At 65.3% G+C, this 21,814-nt stretch overlaps 3 protein-coding genes across 6 annotated transcripts in view; 2 read left to right on the top strand and 1 right to left on the bottom strand.

The window, feature by feature from the left end:
- PRR33 (proline rich 33) overlaps window positions 1-21,814 on the bottom strand; it is a 62,831-nt gene that overhangs the window by 4,838 nt on the left and 36,179 nt on the right. The window contains exon 1 of one of the 3 annotated variants that reach the window (XM_058690042.1): window positions 2,074-3,311. The exons of 1 other annotated variant lie outside the window; for it this stretch is intronic. The gene's annotated coding sequence lies outside the window, so the exon portion shown is untranslated. Of the gene's footprint in view, window positions 1-1,584; window positions 2,038-2,073; window positions 3,312-21,814 lie in introns of those variants that run through there. One more of the 3 variants, XM_058690041.1, reaches the window with a different exon arrangement.
- On the top strand, window positions 555-7,118 carry LOC131486714 (uncharacterized). The gene is made up of 7 exons (XM_058686594.1): window positions 555-610; window positions 729-813; window positions 1,495-1,660; window positions 2,544-2,624; window positions 3,627-3,882; window positions 6,541-6,573; window positions 6,753-7,118. The coding sequence occupies exons 1-7, from the start codon at window positions 555-557 to the stop codon at window positions 6,913-6,915; spliced, it is 840 nt and encodes a 279-aa protein (XP_058542577.1). The 3' UTR covers window positions 6,916-7,118.
- TNNT3 (troponin T3, fast skeletal type) lies at window positions 9,741-19,945 on the top strand. 2 transcript variants are annotated; one of them, XM_058690051.1, is made up of 10 exons: window positions 9,741-9,798; window positions 12,208-12,226; window positions 14,599-14,644; window positions 15,614-15,730; window positions 15,833-15,910; window positions 16,055-16,168; window positions 16,266-16,375; window positions 16,495-16,585; window positions 18,269-18,309; window positions 19,733-19,945. In XM_058690051.1, the coding sequence occupies exons 4-10, from the start codon at window positions 15,647-15,649 to the stop codon at window positions 19,785-19,787; spliced, it is 573 nt and encodes a 190-aa protein (XP_058546034.1). In that variant the 5' UTR covers window positions 9,741-9,798; window positions 12,208-12,226; window positions 14,599-14,644; window positions 15,614-15,646; the 3' UTR covers window positions 19,788-19,945. The 2 variants fall into 2 exon arrangements, with proteins under 2 accessions (XP_058546034.1, XP_058546032.1); XM_058690049.1 differs by lacking the exon at window positions 18,269-18,309 and adding an exon at window positions 17,673-17,713 and having other exon boundaries at window positions 9,784-9,798.

Below are 21,814 nucleotides of genomic sequence, written 5' to 3'. Positions count from 1 at the left end.
AGATGGAAGAAGCGATGGAGAGGCAGTCAGATCAATGTGTGCTACATGGGTAGTAGGTGGCTGGCTGGCTGGCTGGGTGTGTTGGTGGGCAGATGGATGATGGTTGGATGGACAGTGGAAGGGAGGAAAGAAGGTAGTGAATGTGAGAACGGATGGGAACAAACAGGTGGGTGGGTGAACGGACCAGTGTGTGAAGGCGGAGACAGGGCGGAGGGAGTGCTCCCCAGCCCTGGGCCCGCACCCAGATCTGACATTGGGCTCTGCTGCTCTTGTCGTCGGGGGAACCCACTGAAGAGCAGGACCACTGGACCTTTGGCGTTCTAGGTCTGGCTCTGCTGGGAACCTCCATTTTCAGAAGTCTCTGTGATTAAAATTGGCCTGCCTCCTGGAGGATGGAGTAAATACGGACCAGTCAGGAGCATTAACGCTCCACCAAGCCACAGCCATCTTTTCTCACCACGGCCCACCTTGGAGACTGCATCCAGGGCCGTCCTCTGCCAGCCGGGGCGCATCTCCCAGCGGGCACGCTACGTTCTCCCTCCCCACCCAGCGGGATGGCACATCAGCCTAGGGGAGCAGCAGAGACGGCCACAAAGCCCATGGCGGCACAGTGAGCCGGGATCAGAGCGGAGGACGCCACGGGATGAGAGGCGGCGGTGGGGGGGGGGGGTGGACGGTGCCAGGAAACCAGACGGCCACGCTGCCCTGACCCACCCCGGCCTTCTCAGGAGCCTCGCACCCCAACCCAGCCTCGGGGACGGGGACCCAGGGCTTGTCTCCTCTGAGTATCTCCAAGCCCGCCTCCGCCGTGACGTAAGACCCTGCCTCTCAGAGCCTGCGGGTCGGGGCCTGCGCGCCAGAAGGGACCAGAGGTTCAGGAGGGCCCCTGCCCGAGGGGTACCTGGACCGGGATACCCAGGCACTGCCCCTCTGCCATCGGTCCCGCCTGCCCGAGAGCCCCACCCCAGCGCAGAACTCCAGCCCCGCGTGCGAGAGGCGGAACAGACCAGTGACCTACACACGGCAAAGAGGCACCCAGGCTAGTGGGGCCGCAGACGCACGGGGCTGTGGCAGGACCGTCTCTGAAGTGCTGTGTCAGCCGCTTCTATCTGGGGCCTGGCAGAGCCCAAGCCCGTGGGGCTGGCACCAGTGTGGGTGCCCAGGACCTGTTCAAGGTCCCTTGGGCCCCGCCACCCCACCCGTGCAAACCTGGGCCCGGACCAGACTGAGGGGCCCCGCTCTCCCCCGCCACCCTAGGGTCCCCCCTGAAGGTAGCCGGAGCCAAACTGCTCTGGGGCCGCCTCTCCCTGTCCCGGCTTCCTCCCTGCTCTGTGGCCTCGCTCAGCACCTCCGGCTTTGGAAGCCGCCCCCCACCATCCCTGGGCTCAGGGCCTGCGTGGTCAGTTCTCAAACCCTCTCTGGGGTTGAGATCCATCCTGCACCCCGACCAGGGCTGGGCCACCCTTATCCCTTGCCCCCACCCCGGGCCCCCAGACCCCCTCCAGCCCTCCGGGGAGGCCCCTGCCCTGCCCCTCTCCTCCCACCCCTGCCCGGCCAGGCCAGGTGGACCGGGGTGTGGATTACCTGTCGAAGGTTCTCGGAGGCCTGCGGCCTGTCCAGCAGAGCCTGCTCAATGCTGTCCGGCCGCACCACGGGCCTGGTGCCCTGAGGGGGAGGTCACGGATACCCAAAATAAAACCTGTGCTGTTCCTCCTCTGACCTCAGCGCCCGTTCTCTGGCTCGGCCCGTTCACGGGAGAGCACCTGCCAGGGGCCGAGGCCACTGAGCGGGCGGCCACCCTCCTCTGCTGGCCGAGGAGGGCCACTGCAGGGCCTGGGGGTGCCCGTCGGCAGGTGCCACTCCTAAGAGCAGCAGGGGCGGCGGGCGGCTCCCGGGAGCAAGGTGGTCTGAGCGGGGCTGGGTGTGCACGGGGTTTCCTCGACCAAGCCCCAGCACAGCCTACAGACAAGGCCGAATGGTCCCGAACGTGCTGTCCCCACGAGTGTGCCCACGTCTGGGGGGGCAGGGGGTGGTGAGGACCCAGAGGAGCCAGCCTGAGAAGGGAAACCTTACCACAGGAAAGAGGCCACGGCGGCCCCCGGGAGCCTCGTGGGGCCCTCCCTAGAAGTGAGTCTTGAGGTGGTCCCGCTGGGCAGAGTTGGCCAACGGTCAGCTGTATGTGGCCCCCGAAACCCTGGCCCATCCGAGGATCTGGGCAGCTTGGGAGACAGCATCAGACGGGAGGAACAAGTTCAGACGGGAACGGGGGGCAGGGGGCAGGGGTGTCCCCAGTAACTCCAGCCTCCGCGAGGCAGGAGGGAGAGGGTCCCTGCCTCCCCCTGCTGTGTGACAGTGGGCATGCCTCTCCTGTCGTGGGTCCCTGTGGCCTTATCTCCGACTTGCAGGGATTGAATGAGGTGCCAGCAGAAGCCTTCTGGAAGCTTCTGAGGCCCCAGAGCAGGCAGAGAGCTGGGTGGAGCTGGGGCTGGGGCGTGCGAGCCCCCCGACGTCCCTGACCGGAAGCCTCCTCCGTGTCTCCCCAGGGCTCACCCCGGTCCTGCGCACTGAGCAGACCCCACCGTCGGTGCTCCTCCCTTGCCTGGAGCCCTCGGGTCTGGAAGGAGGTGCCGGCCTGCTCTGACCCCTCTTCGTGTCTCGGTTTCCCTAATCCGAGGGTCAGGCCCGTCGGAGCTCGTGGCCTTGCCAGCTAGTGAGGGGACCATCAGAGGCCTGGGAAAGGTGTCTGCCGGGCGGATGGTGCCATCTGGAGTTCTGTGGACAGAACGGCCAGGCTCCACGGGCATGTGGCGGAGCCCGCCCTGAGCAGCACGCTGAGTCTGGCCTCGGGGAGAGAGGACCTCAGGGTCTGGACCCCCAGACGGCGGCTCCCAGGCTGAAGGAAGGGGTACGGCCCCGGTCGCTGGGGGAGACCCAGCAGGACCGCCAGCAGTCGAGATCCTGTTTGGGCTGTTTCTTCTCCCACCCGTCTGTCCTGTGCCCCAACAGCACCCACGCGAGAGCCAGGCCTGGTCACTAAGTGGGGCGCAGGCAGGACAGAGGCCTGGCTGAGGACGCCCAGAGCCCCGCTCTCCACGGCGGTCTCTGGGACGCCAGGCCGCGTGCTCTGATGGAGGACGCAGGTGGGCCTGGGGCAATGTGCCCATGCCCCAGACACCGTGGGGGGCGGGGGGCAGCTGGACTGGGGGAGTCGGGGCCCCCGTCTGGGACCCCACAGCAGCCTGGCCCAGAGAGAGCCTTGGCTGCATCCCTGGGGCCACTCCGTCCCTCCCGTCACCCCTCCTCAGCCCATCAAGAATGTGCCCGCTGTCGGGGGAGTAAAAATAGAAGCTGACACTTCCCGGGGAGGAGGGTGGACCTTGCCTCCGTCTCCAGACACGTCCCCCACATCCGCGCCTCCTCAGGCCTCCTCCTCTGCCGTTCCTATACTTGGTAAGGGGCCTGCGTGGGCACGGCCCCTTCCCGCCTGCCCCACATGCCCGGCCACCCAGCCCCTGGCCAATGGGCTGCTGGGAAAGATCAAATGTCACTATAACATGAGGGCGTGAGCTGAGCGGGCAGTGCCTGAGCCGGTCCTGTCCACAGGGAGCTCTAACCCTTCTCTCCAGACTCAGCCACAGGTCGGTATGGCCCAGGGCTGGGCGGGGCCGGCCCGGCCTCTGAGGCACGTCTTGGGTCCCGGGGTGCTGAGAGGGGCCAGGCCGTCGTGTTCGCACATGTCTCAGCTCCGAGCGTGGCGGCCCGGAGAGCCCACGAAGACAGCCCAGGGTCCCAAGGGTGCTGGCGCAGAGGGCGATGCTCTCTGGACGTGGGGGAAGCCACTCTGAACAGGAACGCGACAGCTGGGGTGGCCCGAGGAGGAAGGTGGGGGCTCCCTGGAAGGAACGGGGCAGAGGGCTGGACAGAGGTGCCCAGGAAGGGCGCTGCCCACAGCCCCGAGGGCCCCCGGGCGCCGTGTCCTGCCCGCCCCCCCAGCCCCGGCCCATCTGGGCCTTTCCCCGGGGACTCCAATAAGCTGAGGGCACCAAGGCCAGCCCCTCGCACAAGCTGGGGGTTCTTGGCCTCAAGCAGTCATTGCCTCCAATCCTGGCATTTGTAGAGACGAACATGTCGGGCGGCTTGTGTAATTCATCCCCAGGGGCAGCTCCGTGAGGAGGGGAGGCCGGGACCCTCGCAGCCCCAGGGGCACCTCCCAGAGGTCAAGGACAGGGCCGGACGGGCCCAGGCAGGGGGCGCAGTGGGGACCTGGGCCTGTGTCCTCGCAGGGTGGAGGGCATGCTCCCCAGGGCCCCACCCCTGCTCCTTGCCCTCCCGCTTCCCCCTGCCCCATGCCGTGGGCTCAGCTGCCCTCCTGACTTCGCCCAGACCGGGCGCCCGCACCTGCTGGTGTCCTCAGCCACCGGGAGAAGCCGGGCCAGGAGCCACTGCAGGATACAGTGGGGGCCCAGCCGGGGAGTGGTGACGCGGCCGGGGGCTCACAGCCAGTGAGGACAGGGCCTCCCACCTTTCCCACCCCATCTCGTCACCTGGGAAGGAGGGAAGGGGGTATGTGTCTCCAAGGAGGTCTGACCTCAGGGGCTATTTTCACTGTCGCCCCGCTGAGGGATGGGCTTCCTTCCCAGCTGTCGAAATGCCGTCCCTGCCCTCTGGCACCCCCCACCTTGGCCCCTCCCCGACAGACAGTGAGGTGAGGGGACAGAGCAGCCCTGTGATATGTCCTTCAGGGCTCCCCTGGCCAGAGGGGCAGGATGCAGGAGAAGTGAGACTTTGCCAGGGGCTTGCGGGCACCCTGCCCGGGGATACGGGGGTCCTCCTGGGCACCCCCTTGGACACCAGCCCAGAAGGCAGGAAGGCAAGATGCAGGAGGTCAGGCGGGCCTGGGACACCTGCGGGGGCTGGCGGGGAGCTGGCCAGGAGGAGACCTGAGCTCCGTGGCTGCCCTCTCAGCCCCCCTCCCAGCGTCTTGGGTTTCTGGGCAGAGGTGTCTTGGCTAATTTGGGTGCCTATTTCTGGACACCTCAGCTGCCACTGGCTCCTTAAAAATAACCAGCCCCTGGGCTCAGGCCACACCAGCCCCCACTTGAGGCTGCCGACAGGTGTAGGGCCCTGGCCGGGTCGAGGGGGGGCCAGCAGGGCGAGGCCCCGGGCTCCCATGGAGCCTCCCATCCTAGAGAGTGGCCCCTGGCGGGCTGGGGTGCTGGGGACAGGGCCCACGGGGAGAGACGGGGCCCGGGAACAGGGGGAGACCCCAGCTGTACACGAGGCGGGAGGCTGTAACCGGAGGGGGCGGCAGAGCCCTCTTCCAGGGAAGAGCCACGCGCTTCCCCGGGCTGGGGTGGGGGGAGCAGCGATCTGTGGGTTAATTCTGCACGGAGCTTAAATTGCTCTGGGAAAATTAACATTCTTGACAGAGGCTTCGGAAAACTGTTCCCACCTTAGCGCTGTGATGCTCAGGCCTCCTCGGATGATGAGCTTGTGTTTTCTTATACGCAGCTCCCTGGGGGGGGCACGGCTATTGTCTTCCACTAAGCCGTGATATGTTGTCATGAACTTTGTGTTTTAAAACCCCGGGCCAACAGTGTGATACAGCTGCTCAGAGCGTTCCCAGGCCCCGGGCCGCCTCAGGCGTGTGCGGCGGCCAGCTCACGGAAAGAGGGTCCCTGAGCGCACTGGCCTGGCGTGGGCCGCACCTGCACACGTGAGCTTCCCTGCAGACATTGACAAATTCAAGAGCGTCCGAGGGGCCTGGGAAAGCAGGCCGGGGAGGGCCAGCCAGATGGGGCCGTCCACTCCGTTCGCGCTTGGGCCCCGGGCTTGGGGCACGCGGCCGCGGCCAGATCCCGTCCCCATGAGCTCGGGGGGAGAGGGGGGAGACGAGGAGACGGAACGGCTCGTACATTCTTGTGATTTGGAGAGAGGGGGCTGCACAGGGCCCTGGGGGATGCCCAGGGCACCCCAGAAGGAAGACGTGGGGTCCCTGCAGGAAAGCATCAGTGGGGGAAGGGAGCTTAGAGCTCACACCGGGAGAGGCTGTCACAGGGATGGCGGGAGCCGGGCATACACACTGGGGGAGCTGGGCTCTGTAATCTAGGGGCTCCTGGGGAGTCCCCCGACCTCAGCCCAAAGGCACAGCCCACCACGAAGCGGGTTTTGAGTCCGCATCAGCAGGGTTTCCCTGCTGTCCAAAGCAGCCTAGACGCCCCTCCTCGGGGAGTGCTATACAGAGGATGTCGGCCCTGGGTGGGGGTGGACGCCACGACCTTCCAGCATCCCGTCCAACTCTGCGATTCCAAGCTCCAGGCTGGAGCCGGGGCAGGAAGGGGGGCAGGGTGGGAGCAGAGTCCGGCGAGGAGGGCTGTGGGGGCCTGGGGAGGAGGCCCGCCCAAGGCCGGACACTTGGCCTCCACCCTGTCCTTGGACGTCCCCTCACACCCCCAGCCCTAAGAGCCCAGCGCTCGCCCACGCCAGCACTCCTAGACCAAGGCCTTCCTGACTCTCATCTTGGTCCCCCCCCCCCCACAGAAACAACCCTCCCACCATGTCGGACGAGGAAGTGTGAGTACCAGTCTGAGTAGCTGCCCGCCCCGTGTGGGCCCCTGGACCTGAGCTGTGTTCAGAGGCCAGAGGACCTGCTGGTGTTTGTTACGAGCCGCTGAGTGAAAGCCCACCTCACCCGTTCTCTCTCTCTCTCCCCCCCCTCCCCTTCTCTCTTTCTTACCCTCTACCCCCAACAGTGAGCAGGTGGAGGGTAAGTGTCAAACGATCTCCTCTCTGCGCCCACCCCAGACGGAAAGCTCACACTTGAGGCAGGCTCGTCCAACTGTTGACAACGTGGCTGTCCTTGGGGACCCCTGGCGGGGAACCCCAAGAAGCGCCACGGTCCGCGGTGGGCGCTAGACCGACCCCCTCTGAACATGGGCTCCCCACTCCCGCCCCTGCAGCTGGGACCCCCTCTTTCTCCAAGGACATGTCCCCGAGATGTGGTCACATGAAAACCTTGTCCCGTATGCCCAGCCTGTCCCGCTGGCTCTCCGGGGCGGCGTCTGGGAGGGGGTCCCGGGCCCTGGCCACCCCTTCAAGCTCACCCAGCAGGACCTGGGTGCCCCAGCACCAGACCCCCCAGCACTGCGGGCTTTTCTCCCCTGGAGCTGGCGGCCTCCTCGGGGCCCAGGGACCTCCGGTCCCCATCCTCAGGGTTCCAGGGCTGGGGCAGCTGGCTCCGGGCCCCCCGCCCCCCCGCTGACACGGTCCCTGTGTTCTACCCCCTTGCAGAGCAGTACGAGGAAGAAGGTAACTCTGGGAGCCCCGCACGCGCCCCACCCCGACCCAGCGGCCCCGCCGCCCCTTAGCTCAAAACCTCCGCTTGCGGCTCGGCCACTGGACTTCGGCTCCCGGAGCCCATCCGTCGGTTAACTGTGTGTCTCATCATTAACTACTCTCCGACGTCCCTGCTGACCTCCCGTCTCTTAATCCACTAATAGAAAATCCTTCGTTCCTGCACATCCCCGTGGTGCTGCAGGGACTGAGCTGACACGTGCCGGTTAAGACTCACCTTCACCGACATCAAGGGCCGGGTGGTGTGGACCCTGCTTGTCCCTCTCTCTGTCTCCGTCTCTGTCCCCGTGTCTCCGTCTCTGTCTCTCGCTCTCTCCGTCTGACTCTTTCTCTCTGTCTGTCTCTGTCTCTGTCTCTCCCTCTCTCTGTCTCTGTCTCTCTCTCTGTCTCTGTGTCCCTGTCTCTCTCAGCATCCCCGCCTTGGGGCATAAGCTTCGGGCCGATCTGGAGCCCCCTCCCTCGCTTGGGCTGGCGTCTGGGGGGGGAGGCCCGCGGTCGTGCCTGGGCGGGTCCGGAACAAAGGGGTGCCGCGGCACCCCGGGAACCGTGCAGGAGGCGTCCCCGCACCCTCACCAGGCTGGGCCGTGAGGCGCTCTGGGTGCTATGTTCTGTGTTTTGAACATGTCTTGAAAACACTTCGCTACCCTAACAACGTAAGCAAAACGTTTCTTTTAGTGTCAAAAGGTGGAAAGACTCCTCTCTGAGTGGGGTGCGTGGTCCTGGGGAACTGCCCCTTCCCCAGCGAAGGCTCCCCTGCCCCCATTTCCGCCAAAACCCTCCCACACAGACACCCCCGTGTCAGGGCAGGCGGGTGGCCGCGGTCCCACGACCCCAAGGAGGCAGCAAAGGACCTGAGGGTGCTCACGGGACAGAGGCAGAGTCCAGGCCCAGTTCTCCCAGGCTCACCACCTCCAGCCTGGAGCACCCACTGCCCCTTCTCCCCGAAGGCCCCCTCCCACCACTGCGCATGCTCCCCCCTAATGACTGTCCTTGTTTCCTCTCTCCCTCCTGTCCCGCGGCTCCCACCTCAGAAGAGGCCCAGGAGGAAGGTAAGTGGGGTCCAGGAGCCCGGCCCCCACGACACCCTCAGCCCTTCTGCCCCCCGCGTGTCCCCACCCCCTAAAGACGTGCCGTGTGCTCTTGGCCTAACCTCTCCTCTCTCCTCCCGCCACCCGCACGCCCGGCGCCCCTCCACCCGCAGAAGTCCATAAAGAAGGTATGAAGACACAGGACTTCTGGTCCCCATGTGGGGCCCGGGCCTGGCTGGAGCCCACGCAGGGCGGGGGAGAGGGCGGGGAGGCAGCGAGGTGCCAGCCAGCAAAGGACTCCCACATGTGGCCCTAACATCACCCACTAACCTTGGCCAACGCTTAACCAGAGAGGGGGGTCCCCGGGGCCACGCACCCTGTGAGAGGCGGGGCTGCGGATGGGCCTCAGGCCCCGGCACAGGGAGACCGGGTCAGTGGAGGCCTGGCCTCACCGTCCTGGAAATATCCCTCCCCTGAGGGTGGGTAACCGAGAGCCCACGGCCGAATGTGACCCCTCGACCGGGTCGGGGCCCAAGCCGGAGGGCGGGTGAGTGCAGGATGATGGAGGAACAGCCCATCATCCCCCAGCAGGGACACTGTCACTCCCTGGCCACCCCTCCACCATGCCCCGTGGGCCCCTCTTCAGGAGCCAGGTGCACAGCGGTAGGGTAGGGGATCCTGTGCCCGGATGGGCGGGCTGAGCAGCCGAGCGTGTCCCTCGGAGGCTAGACAACAGGGCGGTGGGTGCCCTGCTCTGGGGCCGGCGGGAGGGGTGACCCCTGGGCTATAGGCCCTGCCCTCAGGACTCACGCTGCTACCTTACCAGGCCGCAGCCAGAGGCTGCCAGCCCCCGTCAGCCCTTCCCGCGGGGCAGAGGAGAGGCGGGGACCCCAGTGTCCCCCACGACCAGGGGTCTGCCACTCCACCCTGAGCCCTGCTCCCGGCAGATCAGCGAGGCAGGGACAGGATCGGGGAGGCGGGGGGCGGCAGTGCCCATGAATGCTGACGGTGCCTTGCTGGCTTCCCGCACGCTCCCCGCCCCTTGGCCTCGGCCGCTGACCCCCCGCCCCCCGAGTGGCGACCGGTGTTTCCATTAACCTGGGATCCTTCCTCCTTTGACCTCTGACCCACGCGTGGTGTTGCCTCTTGTTCCGTGGCCCTCCCTAACCTAGAAGTTCATGAACCAGGTATGTGCCATGACTTCAGTCCCGTGTGGGTGCCTGTGCACACGCGTGACCACGTGCGGGTGTGGGCAGGCACCCAGGGGCCGAGTAACCTACTCACAGTGTGGTTCTGCTGGGCCCCGCCACCCCTCACCCCTGTCCCCCTCAGCCGTTGCCGAGGCTCACAGCTGATTTTCTCTCTCCCCCACCCCCACGGTGCCGTTCTGCTGCTCACCCAGAGGAAGTCCAAGAAGGTATGCCCTGCCCCTGCCCCCCCCATCCCCGCCCTCCCCCACTTGCGGCCTGACTCCCGCCTCCTTCCCATGGGCTGAGGACAAGGTGGGAAAGGTTAGGTCCTGGGTGCTGGCTCCGGTAAGACTGGTGGCCTACAGGCTTCCTCCTGGCCCCCTGGCAGACAGCATTCCGGGGTTGCGGGGATGAGGCCCTTCCTGGGCCCCCGGCAGGCAGGTGGGGGTGGCCAGCCGGAGCCTGAGGGCAGAGCCCACGGCAGGGCGCTGGCCCCCAGAAGAGGATGCCGAGGTCCACTAGGACCCTCTGGACCCGACAGGTTCTGGTGGAGAAGAGCAGAGGGGGAGAGACAGGACAGCGCCTCGCCCTGCCCCAGAGAGCACATCAGAGAGGGGGCGTCAGGAGGGGTGAGGTCGAGGGGAGGGTGGGCGGCCACATGGGGTGAAGCGGAAAGTCAGGCTGGGGCCCCAGGCAGGATGGCGGTGACCTGGAACAGCCGGAGGCCTCTCGTGCAAAGGGGCAATCAGGTCCCACATCCCACCCAGCACCTGGGTCGGGGCCAGACACACCCTTGGCGGGAGGGGGCCCCCGGGCGGGCCGTGCCGGGGTGGAGGCCAGGGAGATGAGGGTTCGAGTCAGGGGCCCGAGCTGTCTGCAGTCCCTCCCCTCGGCGGGGCTGAGGGGGCCTCCTGGCTGGGCCTGAACCCTGAGCACAACCCTGAGCGCGTCTTCCCTTCTCCGGCCTCAGAGAGGCTGCCCAGGGTGGGGGGCGGTGAGGGGTGCTGACCCCGGGCTTGGTGGGCAGACGCTGGGCTGCCCGGGTACAGGGGTCTGGGGAGCAATCCTGCAGGGGCTAGAGGTCACCAGGTCACCCTGGGACCCACCTTAAGACCGAGAGTCAAACAGGCAAGTGGGAGCGGGGTGGGGGGGGTCTCCACCTGGGGGAGCTTTGCAGCACAGCCCCCCTAGCTCTCGGGGGCAGCCCCGGGACCTCTCCAGCTGGGCCCCCAGAGAAGACAGACAGCTCAGAGGCACCCCTTCCTCTTCCTTCTGCCCCTTGGTCAGTGTCCTGCTCCCAAAGCACCCCCTCCTCCCACCCAGTTTCCCCCACGCTCTCAGCCCCCCGCCAGGGTGCTGTTTGTGGGTGTGTGGCAGGCTCCTAAGTACCCCGGGTGAGCCCAAGCCGAGGGGGACACGTGGGGGCACGCCAAGTACACGTGCAGCCGGACCCCCCCACCCCACCCCTGGTCGGCCAAGGGCACAGGCAGGGGAGCAGGTGGTCAAAGGCAAGCTCTCAGCCCGGCCTCTCTGGGTCATGTAGGCTGAAGGCAGTACGGTGGACCCTTCATCTCTCTGAAGGGCCCAGAGCGGACAGCGAGGCACAAGGGTCAGGCAACTGTTAGACATCTGCAGACCCCAGGCTGTGTCCCCACCAGCCAGGACCTCCCCAAGGCCGGAGGCGGGGGACGGGGTGGTGAAAGGAAGCAGCCCCCGCGGGAGGGCAGCCAGGCCCAGGCAGGCAGGTCGGGGAGGGGGGTAGCGTGGGGACTGGAGATCTCAGCGTGGATGGCCCCCACGGCAAGCCCCCCGAAGCACCCACCCTCGGCTGCAAGGCTCCCAAGTTAGGGAGGGTCTCAGCTTTCCCAGATGGGCTCTGCCGGCCCCGGTGGACAGACTCAGAGAAGCCAGGGGCCCAGCCTGCCAGGGACGTCCACTCACCACCAGGCCTCCCCATCACGGCCGCCCTCAGCTCCTGCGTCCGGTCCCCAGACAGCCAGGGCACTGGTGGGGTCCGGGTGCTGTCCCTGGCTGGCGTCGGCCCCCATGGCCCCCGTACCCTCGGCCCCCGCCTCCCCAGAGGAGCAGAGGGAGGGTGAGGGAGGCAAGGGCCCCTGGCCGGACCCTTAGAGAGGACACACTGGGTCTGTACCCCTCTCCCTCGCCCGCCTGTCTGTCTTCCTCCCGATGGCCAGGCCGGCTGCTCGCATGGCGTCCACCGTGGGGCACAGCTGCCCAGGCCTCGCGCACACTGTCCAGTTCCGGCACAGAGGTGGGGCGGTCAGAGGGGACCAGGCGCCTGGACAGGGGGTGCCTCCTCTCTTCCTCCTCGATCCCCTGAGGACGCCGTGCCCCTGGAGTCCGTTCCCTCCTTCCTCCCTCGTTCCCCCTCCCGTGCCACATCCTGGTCCACACGCCCGAGCTCTCCTCCTGGGACCCCACAGGGACTTTCTCTTGCTGCTGGCGGGCAGGCATATGGGTGGTAGGCTCGGCTGGAGGGGGAGAGGCAGGCGGGCGTCCAGGCAGGAGCCCCCAGCCCCCAGCCGGGTGGCCCCAAGGGGCCTGTGGGCAGGAGCGGGCCACCAGGCTCATCCGGTCTCTCTCCCCTCTCCCCATGCCGGCACCACGGTGTCCAGAGGAGAAACCGAGACCCAGGTGAGTGTGGGGCCCGGGCAGGGCTGGACACCAGGGTGGGCCGGAGGCAGGGGGCACCTGGGAAACTGGGGTCCCGTGGAAGACAACGCCTTTGGGCTCTGTGGGGGACGAAACCCCAAACCCCTTCGAGAAGGTGGCTGCTTCTTTGCTCCCTGGTTGGGTGTTTAAAGCTCTAGACATCTGGTGAAGGTCCTTGATGAAAATGGGGTTATTTGGTGCCTTCCCCCCAGGCGGGGAGCAGAGACGATCGCTGGGGGTACGGTGGGGCGTCCCCACCCATTCGTCCAGTGTGGGCAAGGAAGGCTTTCTGTAAGAGGAGGCTGGGGGGCCAAGGGAGGACGGGGAACAGGGAGTCGGGGGAGACAGGGCAGAGAGAGGGAGGCACAGCGGAGCTCCCCTCCTGCTCCCCGGCCCCCACTGCGCGCGGCCTGCGGTGGGGTTCTCCCGGCCCTAGACGTGAGGCACCCTTGAGAGGGGCTGGAGGGAGGGTCTTGCCCCGTGGCCCCTTCAGAAGAAAACCGTGAGTGGACCCACCGCCCCCACTGGGGCCTCTGGGGAGCCATCGTCCTGGTCTGGATGGTCTTTCCCTCCTTTGACCTGCTTGTGAGTATTTCAGGGATTTGTTTTTTTAACCCAAGTCTTCACCAGCACGTGCCCGGGGTTCGCGCCCACCTGGGGAGCGCTCCGGGGTCCGGGGGGCTGCGGCGCGCTCCGGGTACAGCCAGCATATTTCCACCCACTGCACTTTATTTTTCTGCTATTTTAAATAAAGCTGCCGGGTCACAAGATATTTTCTAGCTTTAAAAAAATGTTTGTGTTTTCATTATGAAAATAAAACACCTCATTAAAGAAAATTTGGAAAATACGTAAAAGTCCAATGAAGAAAGAAAATCATCTATAACTCTCCCCGCCCGCCAGCCAGACTGCGGGAAAAGGCAGAAAAGAATAAAAGCCTTACTTCTTCCTACTCTTTCCATGCATAGGGCTCGGAAAAAAAGATTTAAACTCTGAGCCGTTTTTCAAACATCGTACTGTCTATACAACCTTCAATTCTGCTGTTTTAAATTTTAGCACTATTCATAAGTATTTTTCCATGTTTTTACATAGCCTTCTTAAATATTTTGAATGGCCACATAATATTCCATCAATTGGACAAACCATAATTTCTGGAACCGTTCGCCTTCTGCGGGACATTAAGGCTTCCCCCAATATTTTACTATCATAAATAACGCTGGGTGGAAAGCGTTTTCTGTCTTTCGGGTTATTTCCCTAGGCCACATTCCCAGAACTGGAATTACTGGGTCAAAGAGTATGAACGTCTTTCAGGCTTTTGACGTCCGTTGCCAAATTGCTTTCCACGGGGGCCGTGCCAGCGCGGGCTCCGACGTGGACGTGAGCGGGTCTGTGCCCCACGCTGCCGCGCCCGGGGACACTGATGGATGAGGAGGGCCTCTCGGGGCCGCTTCTGCTCCCATGCCTCCGATTACTCCGGGAGAGCCTCTCCCGCGCACTGCCTCACTGGCCGTCTTTCTTACCGAGACCTGGCATCGTGCACCTTCTGCCCATTTATCTAACGGCAAAGGCGTCTGCACGATTTCTCAGCCATCGGTCTGCACAAGGATATAAGTCTTCTCTGTACTCGCTGAAAATATTTTTCTAGTCTGGGTTGGGCTCCCCCCCCTTCCAATTTTTGCTTTTTTTTCACATACATAAGTTTTTCATTTGCATGGAGTCGTCTGGCCATCTTTCCCTTAGCGGGACCTTCTGGTGCTGCCGAGCTTAGAAAAACCCTCTCCTGTTCCAGCATTTGGGTCCATATTCAGACCCACTTTCTTCTGTGGCTTGTTTCAAACAACTGTTGTTGTCGTAACTCTTTGCTCCATCTGGAATGCACTGGGGGCAGGCCCGGGATCCGGGGGCCTCGTTTCTTCCTCAAACTGCTTTCTGTCCAGCCCCCTTTCTTTTGGTCCCCAGGAAGACAGTTTAAAGAGGGGCCGGAGACACAAAAAGGGTCAGGATGGCCGTTCCCGACCACAGAGGCCAACGCCCCTCAGGGGTCTGCAGTGGCCAGCCTGTGTCTGGTCTGGCCTGCCTGCGCTTCTTTCTTTCTTTGAGACAGAAGGAGAGAGTGCCCTTCCTGGACAGACGGGGTTGAAACAGCCCTTTCGATGTCCAGATGTTGGCAAAACAGAGGGACACAAAGAGGCTGAACTCTTCTCAAAGGGGTCAGGCTGCTCTGGGGACAGTGGGTTACACGCCTGACCAGGACACACACACTTGTCCTCAGCTGGGTGCCCAGGGGGAAGGGTGGGAGGGCCAGACCCCTGGTAGGTCTCTACCTACCCCTGATCACAAGCCTCTCTCTTCTTCAGACTCACTGCTCCTAAGATCCCGGAAGGGGAGAAAGTAGACTTCGATGTAAGTTTATGGGACCCGGATCAACATGGCCTCCATTCTCAGACCCCCAGCCTTCAGCCTACAGACAAGGCCTGGGAAGGTCATCTGCTCTCAAGCAGCCAGAGCCAGAACCTCCTGGTTCCAGGAAACTCTGCCTTAATTTATTTCTGGACCAAAGGAAACTCCCACAGTGTCAAGCATCTCTCTTCCCTCCTCTCCCATCCACCCACCCATCCATCCACCCATCTGTCCCTCCATCTGTCCACCATCCACCTACCCATCTATCCATCCATTCACTCATCCATCCACCCATCCATCCAACCATACATTCACCCATCATTCGTCCATTCACTCATCCATCCACCCATCCATCCAACCATCTGTCCATCATCCATCTACCCATCCATCCAACTATATATTCACCCATCATCCATCCATTCACTCATCCATCCACCCATCCATCCAACCATACATTCACCCATCATTCATCCATTCACTCATCCATCTACCCATCCAACCACTCATCTGTCCACCATCCATCTACCCATCCGACCATCCATTCACTCATCCATCCACCCATCCATCCACCCATCCATCCTTTCATCCACCCATCCATCTGTCTATTCAATAAACTACCTCACTCACCAGTTTCCTCTCTGTCTGGCCCATGTGGAACATCTCTGAGGATGACAGCGGGGCCAAGTCAGAGCCAGTCCATCCCAGGAGTGCTGAAGACCTCAGGGCTTGGCGGGGCCCCGATTTACCCACAGGGAGGGCAAAATTCCTACCCTGGGGCTAAGGGATCAGGTCACCTTTGGGCCTCAGGAGGGCAAGGGCCATGGGAACATGGTGAGGGCAAAACGTCCCTGGCCACCCTCGTGTTGGCCAGAGGAGACAGGGCGCCCCTGCCAGAGCACGGGAAGGGGCCGCCTGCCGCGTGGGGGGGTCAGGCGGGAGGAGCTGGAGACGAGGGGCCTCTTCCACCCACAGGACATCCAGAAGAAGCGCCAGAACAAGGACCTCATGGAGCTGCAGGCTCTCATCGACAGCCACTTTGAGGCTCGGAAGAAGGAGGAGGAGGAGCTGATCGCTCTCAAGGAGAGAATCGTGAGTCGGGGCCCTTCTGGGGGGAGGCGGGGGTGGGCGGTCGCCCCGGGGAGGGGGCGCTGGGGCTGGCGAGGCGAGGTTGACCTGCTCCTCCCGCCACAGGAGAAGCGGCGTGCGGAGCGAGCCGAGCAGCAGAGGATCCGGGCCGAGAAGGAGCGGGAGCGCCAGAACCGGCTGGCGGTGAGCCGGGGGCCCCTTCCCCGCCCCGGAGCCCGCGCCCGCCGGTGACCGGGGCCACCGGCCTGGCTCCCCCTGTCCTGCGTGGCTGCCCCGGGCGGGTCCCCGAAGCCCGGCACTGAGGCTTCGGGGACGGGGTCTCTGCAGGAAGAGAAAGCCCGGAGGGAGGAGGAGGACGCCAAGAGGCGAGCGGAGGACGACCTGAAGAAGAAGAAGGCCTTGTCCTCCATGGGCGCCAACTACAGCAGCTACCTGGCCAAGGTGAGCGCGGGCCCTCGGAGCCGCGGCGCCGACCGGCCTCCTGTCGGGGTGCGGCGCGCCCCTCCTGAGGCCGGGCCCCTCTGCCATGTCCCCTCAGGCCGACCAGAAGAGAGGCAAGAAGCAGACGGCCCGGGAGATGAAGAAGAAGGTTCTGGCAGAGAGGCGCAAGCCGCTCAACATCGACCATCTCAGCGAAGATAAGCTGAGGTGGGGCCGGGAGGGGGCGGGGCGCTGGCTCTCCGTGGCCACCCGAGGGGGACAGCGGGTGGCCTGCGTCCCGCCTTCCGGCGCTTACCGGCCTCGCCGTGCCTTTGCCGCCTTCCCAGGGACAAGGCCAAGGAACTCTGGGACACCCTCTACCAACTGGAGATCGACAAGTTCGAGTTTGGCGAGAAGCTGAAGCGCCAGAAATATGACGTGAGTGCGGACACCTTGGCCCTCGGGTCCCGGCGCGGCCACCTCCCTGCACCCGCACGGCCTCAGCGCCCGGGACGCCCACGAGGGCCGTCCTCACGGGGCCTGGCCGCAGGCACCCTCTGGGGCCGCCTCCGTGTCCCAAGAGGTCGGCCTCGCTCTGAGGGCCACAAGAGGAGCAGAGGGCAGAGGGGCCTCGGGGTCCAGGCTCCGAATCGCCCGGAGCCAGTGGACAGCTCGCCCCAGCATAGCACAATTTCCTCTAGCACCAGGGTGGCCTCCTTGGATCCCCTGGGGAGGCCCAGGCTCAGGTCCCCAAGCTGTCACCTCCTCGGGTCGGTGCAGGCAGGAGGGCACGCACCCCCCTCCAGCAGCTGGGAAAGGGGTCTGGGACTGAGTCCCCGGCAGGGTGGCTGCCGAGAGCCGCCCGGGAGTGGTTCCCAACTCGGAACAGCGGCCCTGTGCAGATTCTGTCTCCCTGACGCCCCTCCAGTCCTGGGGAGGGGGCGCCCTCCTGGTGGCTGGGAGCTAACCTTCCCTGTGCACAGGCGACCCGCCAGCTTCACCATCAGGGGCATGGTCCCCGCCGTCCGCTGTCCTCCAGGGTCCCTGGCGGGAGACGGCGCACACCCCAGGGGCATCTCCCACGGCTGTCGGCACAGGCCGCCAGGAAAGCGGGCGTCCGGTGCCTGGAGAATGCGGCTCCTTCTCGGGAGCCGCGACGTAGGGCAATTCGCCTGGTCCGTCTCAGTTTCCTCACCTCTCCTGGAAGGAGGAGGGGCACCGGGGCCGCCCCCGGAGCACGCGTGTCCCTTCTGCGCCCGGGGTCAGGGACACCGCCGCCCTCTCCTGACGTTCCTCTGGGAAGCCCGGCGTGAAGGAGGGGGCTTCACCCGCACGCGGCCCCCCTCGGGGTCCAGGGAGTCGAGTCGGGCACCCAGTGCCTCCCGACACACCTGTGAGCGACCGGCAGTGGGTCCCCGGGGGCTGGAAGAGCCACGAGGGCCCCCGCCTGGGCTAGCCCAGCACGCGGCAGGGCCCCGAAGCCTCAGCCACCCACCCAGCCCGCTAACCATCTCGGTCTTTCTAGATCATGAACATGCGGGCCAGAGTGGAGATGCTGGCCAAGTTGTGAGTAGCCAGGGTCCACCCTGGACCGGGCTCGTGGTGTGCAATGCACGGTGAGCCTCTCGCATGGCAAACCAGGTTCGTGGAGGAGGGCGGCGGAGCGCACGGGGACGGAGGCCGGCCTCCCGACCCCGCCTCCTCCCCACCACCTGCAGCCCGTGGCTTCCGAGGTCGCCCTGCCGTCCTTGCCGGCAGGCGGGGAAGGGCCTTGCCCGCCCCAACCAAGCCTCTCCGGGCGGTCAGGAGGAGGGAGCGAGAGGGCCGGCTCCGACCGGAGTCAGGGGCTCCGCGCGGCTCGCCTCCCTCCCCACGCCCCCGCCACGCGTCCTGCCGCAGGCCCGCAGGTAAGTGGCCGGCTCCAGAGCGGCTGCGTGTGTCGGCCCAGGTCTCCAGCGCAGGCCGCCCAAAGTAAGTCAGAGGCACGAGCCCCGGGGCCGAGGGCCGCTGCCTTCCGAGCAGAGGAGCCAGGGCGCAGTAAGGCAGCAAGGCCTCAGGCGAAGAGGGCCACCGGCCCGGCCCTGCTCGAACTGCCAGGTAAGCCACCCGTATTCTTCACAGATCACCAACCTCAGGAGCCGCATCGATCAGGCCCAGAAGCAGTGAGTAACCCCCCCTGCCCGTCGCTCTGTGCCGGGCACACGGTGCCAGGGGGCTGGCCGGCTGCCGCCCCCCTGACCGGGGCCCGGCGCTTTCAGCCGGTCCCAGGGGCCGCCGCCCTCGACGGTAACAACACTAACTGGTGGGCCACTGGCGCCCGCGTGTCTGGGCCCCGCACCCCCGGGCCTGCAGCCTCTTCTGGCCCCTCCTCACCCCAGAGCCCCGGGAGGAGGCCGCCTGGGGATTTGGGCCGTCCTGGGCCACCACCCCGACTCCCCAGCCGAGCGTTGCTCCAGAGGCGACCTGCTTGGCTGCGGGCCTCCCTGGCCCCCGTTTCTTCAGACGGTGAGCCCTCTGTCTGCAAAATCACCCGAGGTCCGTGGGACCCACGACCACAGACGCCAGGAAAGGCCTGGAGGAGCCCGCCGCCCCCAGGGTGGGCGCTCCAGTGCCCCCTGTGCTGGGGTTTTGCCTCCCAGTCTGATCACTGAACCCGTTCACACCCCCACGGAGTGCAGTGTCCCCAGGACCGCTGGCCGTTGGGTTTCTCTCCCTCCTCCACTGGCCCCTGACTCCTTGCTGCTCCCAGGGCTGGGCTCCTCTGCCCCAGGGGACTGGCCAAGGGGACACCCTCCTCCCTGGGCTCTGTCATGGGGGGTGTGGCAGGCCTCGTGAGAGCCCTTCCGTGTGTGCCTGTGTGTGTGCGTGCATGTGCATGAGGGTTCTCAGGCTGGCCCCTGCAGGACGCGGGCCACGGGCATGGCCACCAGCACCAGGGTCTCCCCTGAAGCCACAGCCAGAAGTTGTCCCCAGAGTGTCAGCTTCTGGGACCCACACGGCACCTTGACCCGGCACCCAGCTCCCTGCTGGCTGCCTGGTGTGCAAAGTCAGTCAGACAGGGCAGGCTTCTAAGGACCGCCATCTGGCAGGGCGCTGACCTTCCAGGCCCCGAGTCCACGAGGCCTGGCCTGCTGGCCCGGGGTCAGGGAACAAAGGACTGTCCTCAGCCTGTCCCACCTCAGGAAGGCTGTGATCTGGGACGCACGGCACAGGCTCTTTCCAGGCCAAAGTAGCTGGGACAGTGAGAGCCATCTGTCCAGACAGCTTCCCTGGCAGGCTCCGGTCTGCCCGAGGGTGGCCCCCCGGAGCCCGAGCCCCTGGCAGGGGTTGGGGGGTGCCCTGGGCTCACCGTTCCCTCCACTAACCACACTAACCGTCCTGGCACAAGGCGCCCAGGCCCAGCCGGGCCAAGTGCAGGTGAGTCAGCACTGCTTGAAATGTGTGCCCGGGGCTTGGGTGGGTGGGCTGAGCTGTCGGGGCCGGGGGGCTGCCGGGGGCAAGGCGGGGGGCGCTGAGGAGGATCTGGGCCAGGGCCCCAACCCCCCCCCCCCCAGCCGCTCAAGACCAGCTTGCTTCCGTTTGCAGTAGCAAGAAGGCCGGAGCCCAGCCCAAGGGCAAGGTCGGCGGGCGCTGGAAGTGAAGCAGCCAGGGAAGCTTCCGGAGGCAGAGACCCTCGGCCCGTGCAGCCCACGCAGCAGCGCCCGGCCCCCAGACCCACCCCCGGGCACCCCCCACGTCTCTGTCCTTGCTGCCCCCACCTCCTGGGGCCTGTGAATAAAGCTAGCAGGCTCCCCTCCACTAAGTGTGTGCTGACTCCTGGACAGGGGGGGGCCCTGGGGGGCCTGGAGGAGGGGGCCGGGGGGTGGCTTGGGAGGACAGGAGCGTGGGGGTGGTCACCCCGCGGGCCGGGGGCCCGCGAGACACTGGGCGCTCAACTTCAGGGTCGGCCCGGGAGACGACCGGGCCCTGGGCCCAGGTCTGGGGCGCCCCACCCCGGCTCTGCCGGCGGCTTCCACATCTGTCCCCCACCCTGCGGCCCACATGCCCCTCGGTTCCCCGCCTCAGCTGGGGTCTTTGCCCCCAGCCCCCGCCGTGAGCGGCCCCCCGCCGCCTGGGTCGGCTCTGAAGCCAGGTTGGGATGGGAGAGCTTGGCTTTGGGAGGGTGTGGGAGGAGGGGGGCCGGAGCACACTGGGAGAGCTCACAGGCGTCCCCCGGAAACGTGGGGGGCAGACGCAGGGTCCAGAACAAGGGGGTGCACTCAGCCTGAGGGGCCTCTCGCCCGCGGAGGAAAGGAGCAGGAAAACACATTTCAGCGAGGGCAGACACAGCACACACAGACCGTTCTTTCTATATTATCAGACGGCACAGTGCACAACTGTGTAATAAATTTGAAAATCCTGACCAAACAGAATTATGGAAAATATAAATCACGAAAATTGGACGGAGACGTAGAGCCTCGCACAGCGAAGCATTCACGGAGGCGGCTTCAGAGCCCGGAGCCGCCCCTCGGGAGGGCTGCGCGGAGCCGAAGAACCCGAGAAGCGCGCCTTCCAGAGAGCCGCGGGGCAGCGGGACCCCGGGGCAAGGTCGAACCCCCAGGCGGCACGTGCTCACCCCAGACACAGGGCCGCGCCCCAGACGGACGCCCGTGGCGCGTGTGGGCGCCCCCCCCCCCCGCACACGCTCACAGATACACAGGCACGCGCGGGCCCCCCCCACCCCCACGCCCCAGCCCCCGGCACACCCGTGGGGAGCAGGTGAGATACACCAAGAGTGGCCCCTGAGCCGTACTGCAGAGACTCCAAGGTGAAGGCCTTCGCCGCACAGACGGCAGGATCCGCCCAGCCCACGCCGCCGTCCCACCGCACGGCTTTCTTCCGAGAGGCGACAGCTGCCTGGGGAGACGGTCAGCCCGGGGCTAGGAGGGTCGGCTCACCCCGAGTTGTGCAGACACGGGCTGCCGGGAGCTGACCAGAACGCGGGCAACCACGGGCAACACGGACAGGTCCGGGATCTGAGCGGGAGGTTTGAAAGCACATCCCAAGTCGCCCACGGGTCAGGAGGATCAGAGTAGCGGGGGACAGACTTGAACCAGACAGTCAGGCGTGGAAGACAGGCATTGGCAGAAGCCTGTTCCTCCACCGGGGCACCCGGGGGGGCTCAGCCGGTTAAGCATCTGCTTCTTGGTTTCCGCTCAGGGCATGATCTCACGGTTCTTGAGCTCAAGCCCCACGTCGGGCTCTGCACCGACAGCTCGGAGCCCGCTTGGGATTCTCTCTCTCCCTTCTCTCTGCTTCTCCCCTCCTCTCTCTCTCTCTCACTCTCTCCCAAAATAAATAAACTTGGAAATCTAAAAAAAAAAAAAAAAGAAAAAGAAGAAGGTTGTTTCTCTAAACCAGAGTACACGTGAAGCATTTTAGAAGCTGCCTGGGACCGGCGCTTGGAGCCAGCAGTCAGCCCCCTGCGGCCAAGTAGACCCAGGCAGGGAACTTATTAGCGTGTGTTTAGAAATGTCAACACATCTGGGGCCCAGCCTGGAGGCCGGGCTCTGCCGAGCAGCGGGCCAGGCTGGAAAAGCAGGGGAGAGACCCCCACCCCCCAACCGCTCGTGTTAAACATCTAGTTCAAGAAATCAGAAGATGGGGCGCCTGGGTGGCTCAGTCGGT

The sequence above is a fragment of the Neofelis nebulosa genome, chromosome 10, assembly GCF_028018385.1.
Source record: "Neofelis nebulosa isolate mNeoNeb1 chromosome 10, mNeoNeb1.pri, whole genome shotgun sequence".
NCBI classification, from domain to species: Eukaryota; Metazoa; Chordata; class Mammalia; order Carnivora; family Felidae; genus Neofelis; species Neofelis nebulosa.
The sequence above is the reverse complement of the archived record's forward strand: the minus strand, read 5'-3'. Positions and strand labels throughout refer to the sequence as shown.

Excerpts from the sequence above, each read along its gene's own strand:
- LOC131486714 (XM_058686594.1), top strand. The coding sequence starts at position 555 with ATGGCACATCAGCCTAGGGGAGCAGCAGAGACGGCCACAAAGCCCATG. Across the intron at positions 3,883-6,540 it reads GGGGTGGCCCGAGGAGGAAG|AAACAACCCTCCCACCATGT; the intron begins GTGGGGGCTCCC and ends CCCCCCCCACAG. Across the intron at positions 6,574-6,752 it reads ACCATGTCGGACGAGGAAGT|TGAGCAGGTGGAGGGTAAGT; the intron begins GTGAGTACCAGT and ends TACCCCCAACAG.
- TNNT3 (XM_058690051.1), top strand. The coding sequence starts at position 15,647 with ATGGAGCTGCAGGCTCTCATCGACAGCCACTTTGAGGCTCGGAAGAAG. Across the intron at positions 16,376-16,494 it reads CTCAGCGAAGATAAGCTGAG|GGACAAGGCCAAGGAACTCT; the intron begins GTGGGGCCGGGA and ends CCGCCTTCCCAG. Across the intron at positions 16,586-18,268 it reads TGAAGCGCCAGAAATATGAC|ATCACCAACCTCAGGAGCCG; the intron begins GTGAGTGCGGAC and ends TATTCTTCACAG.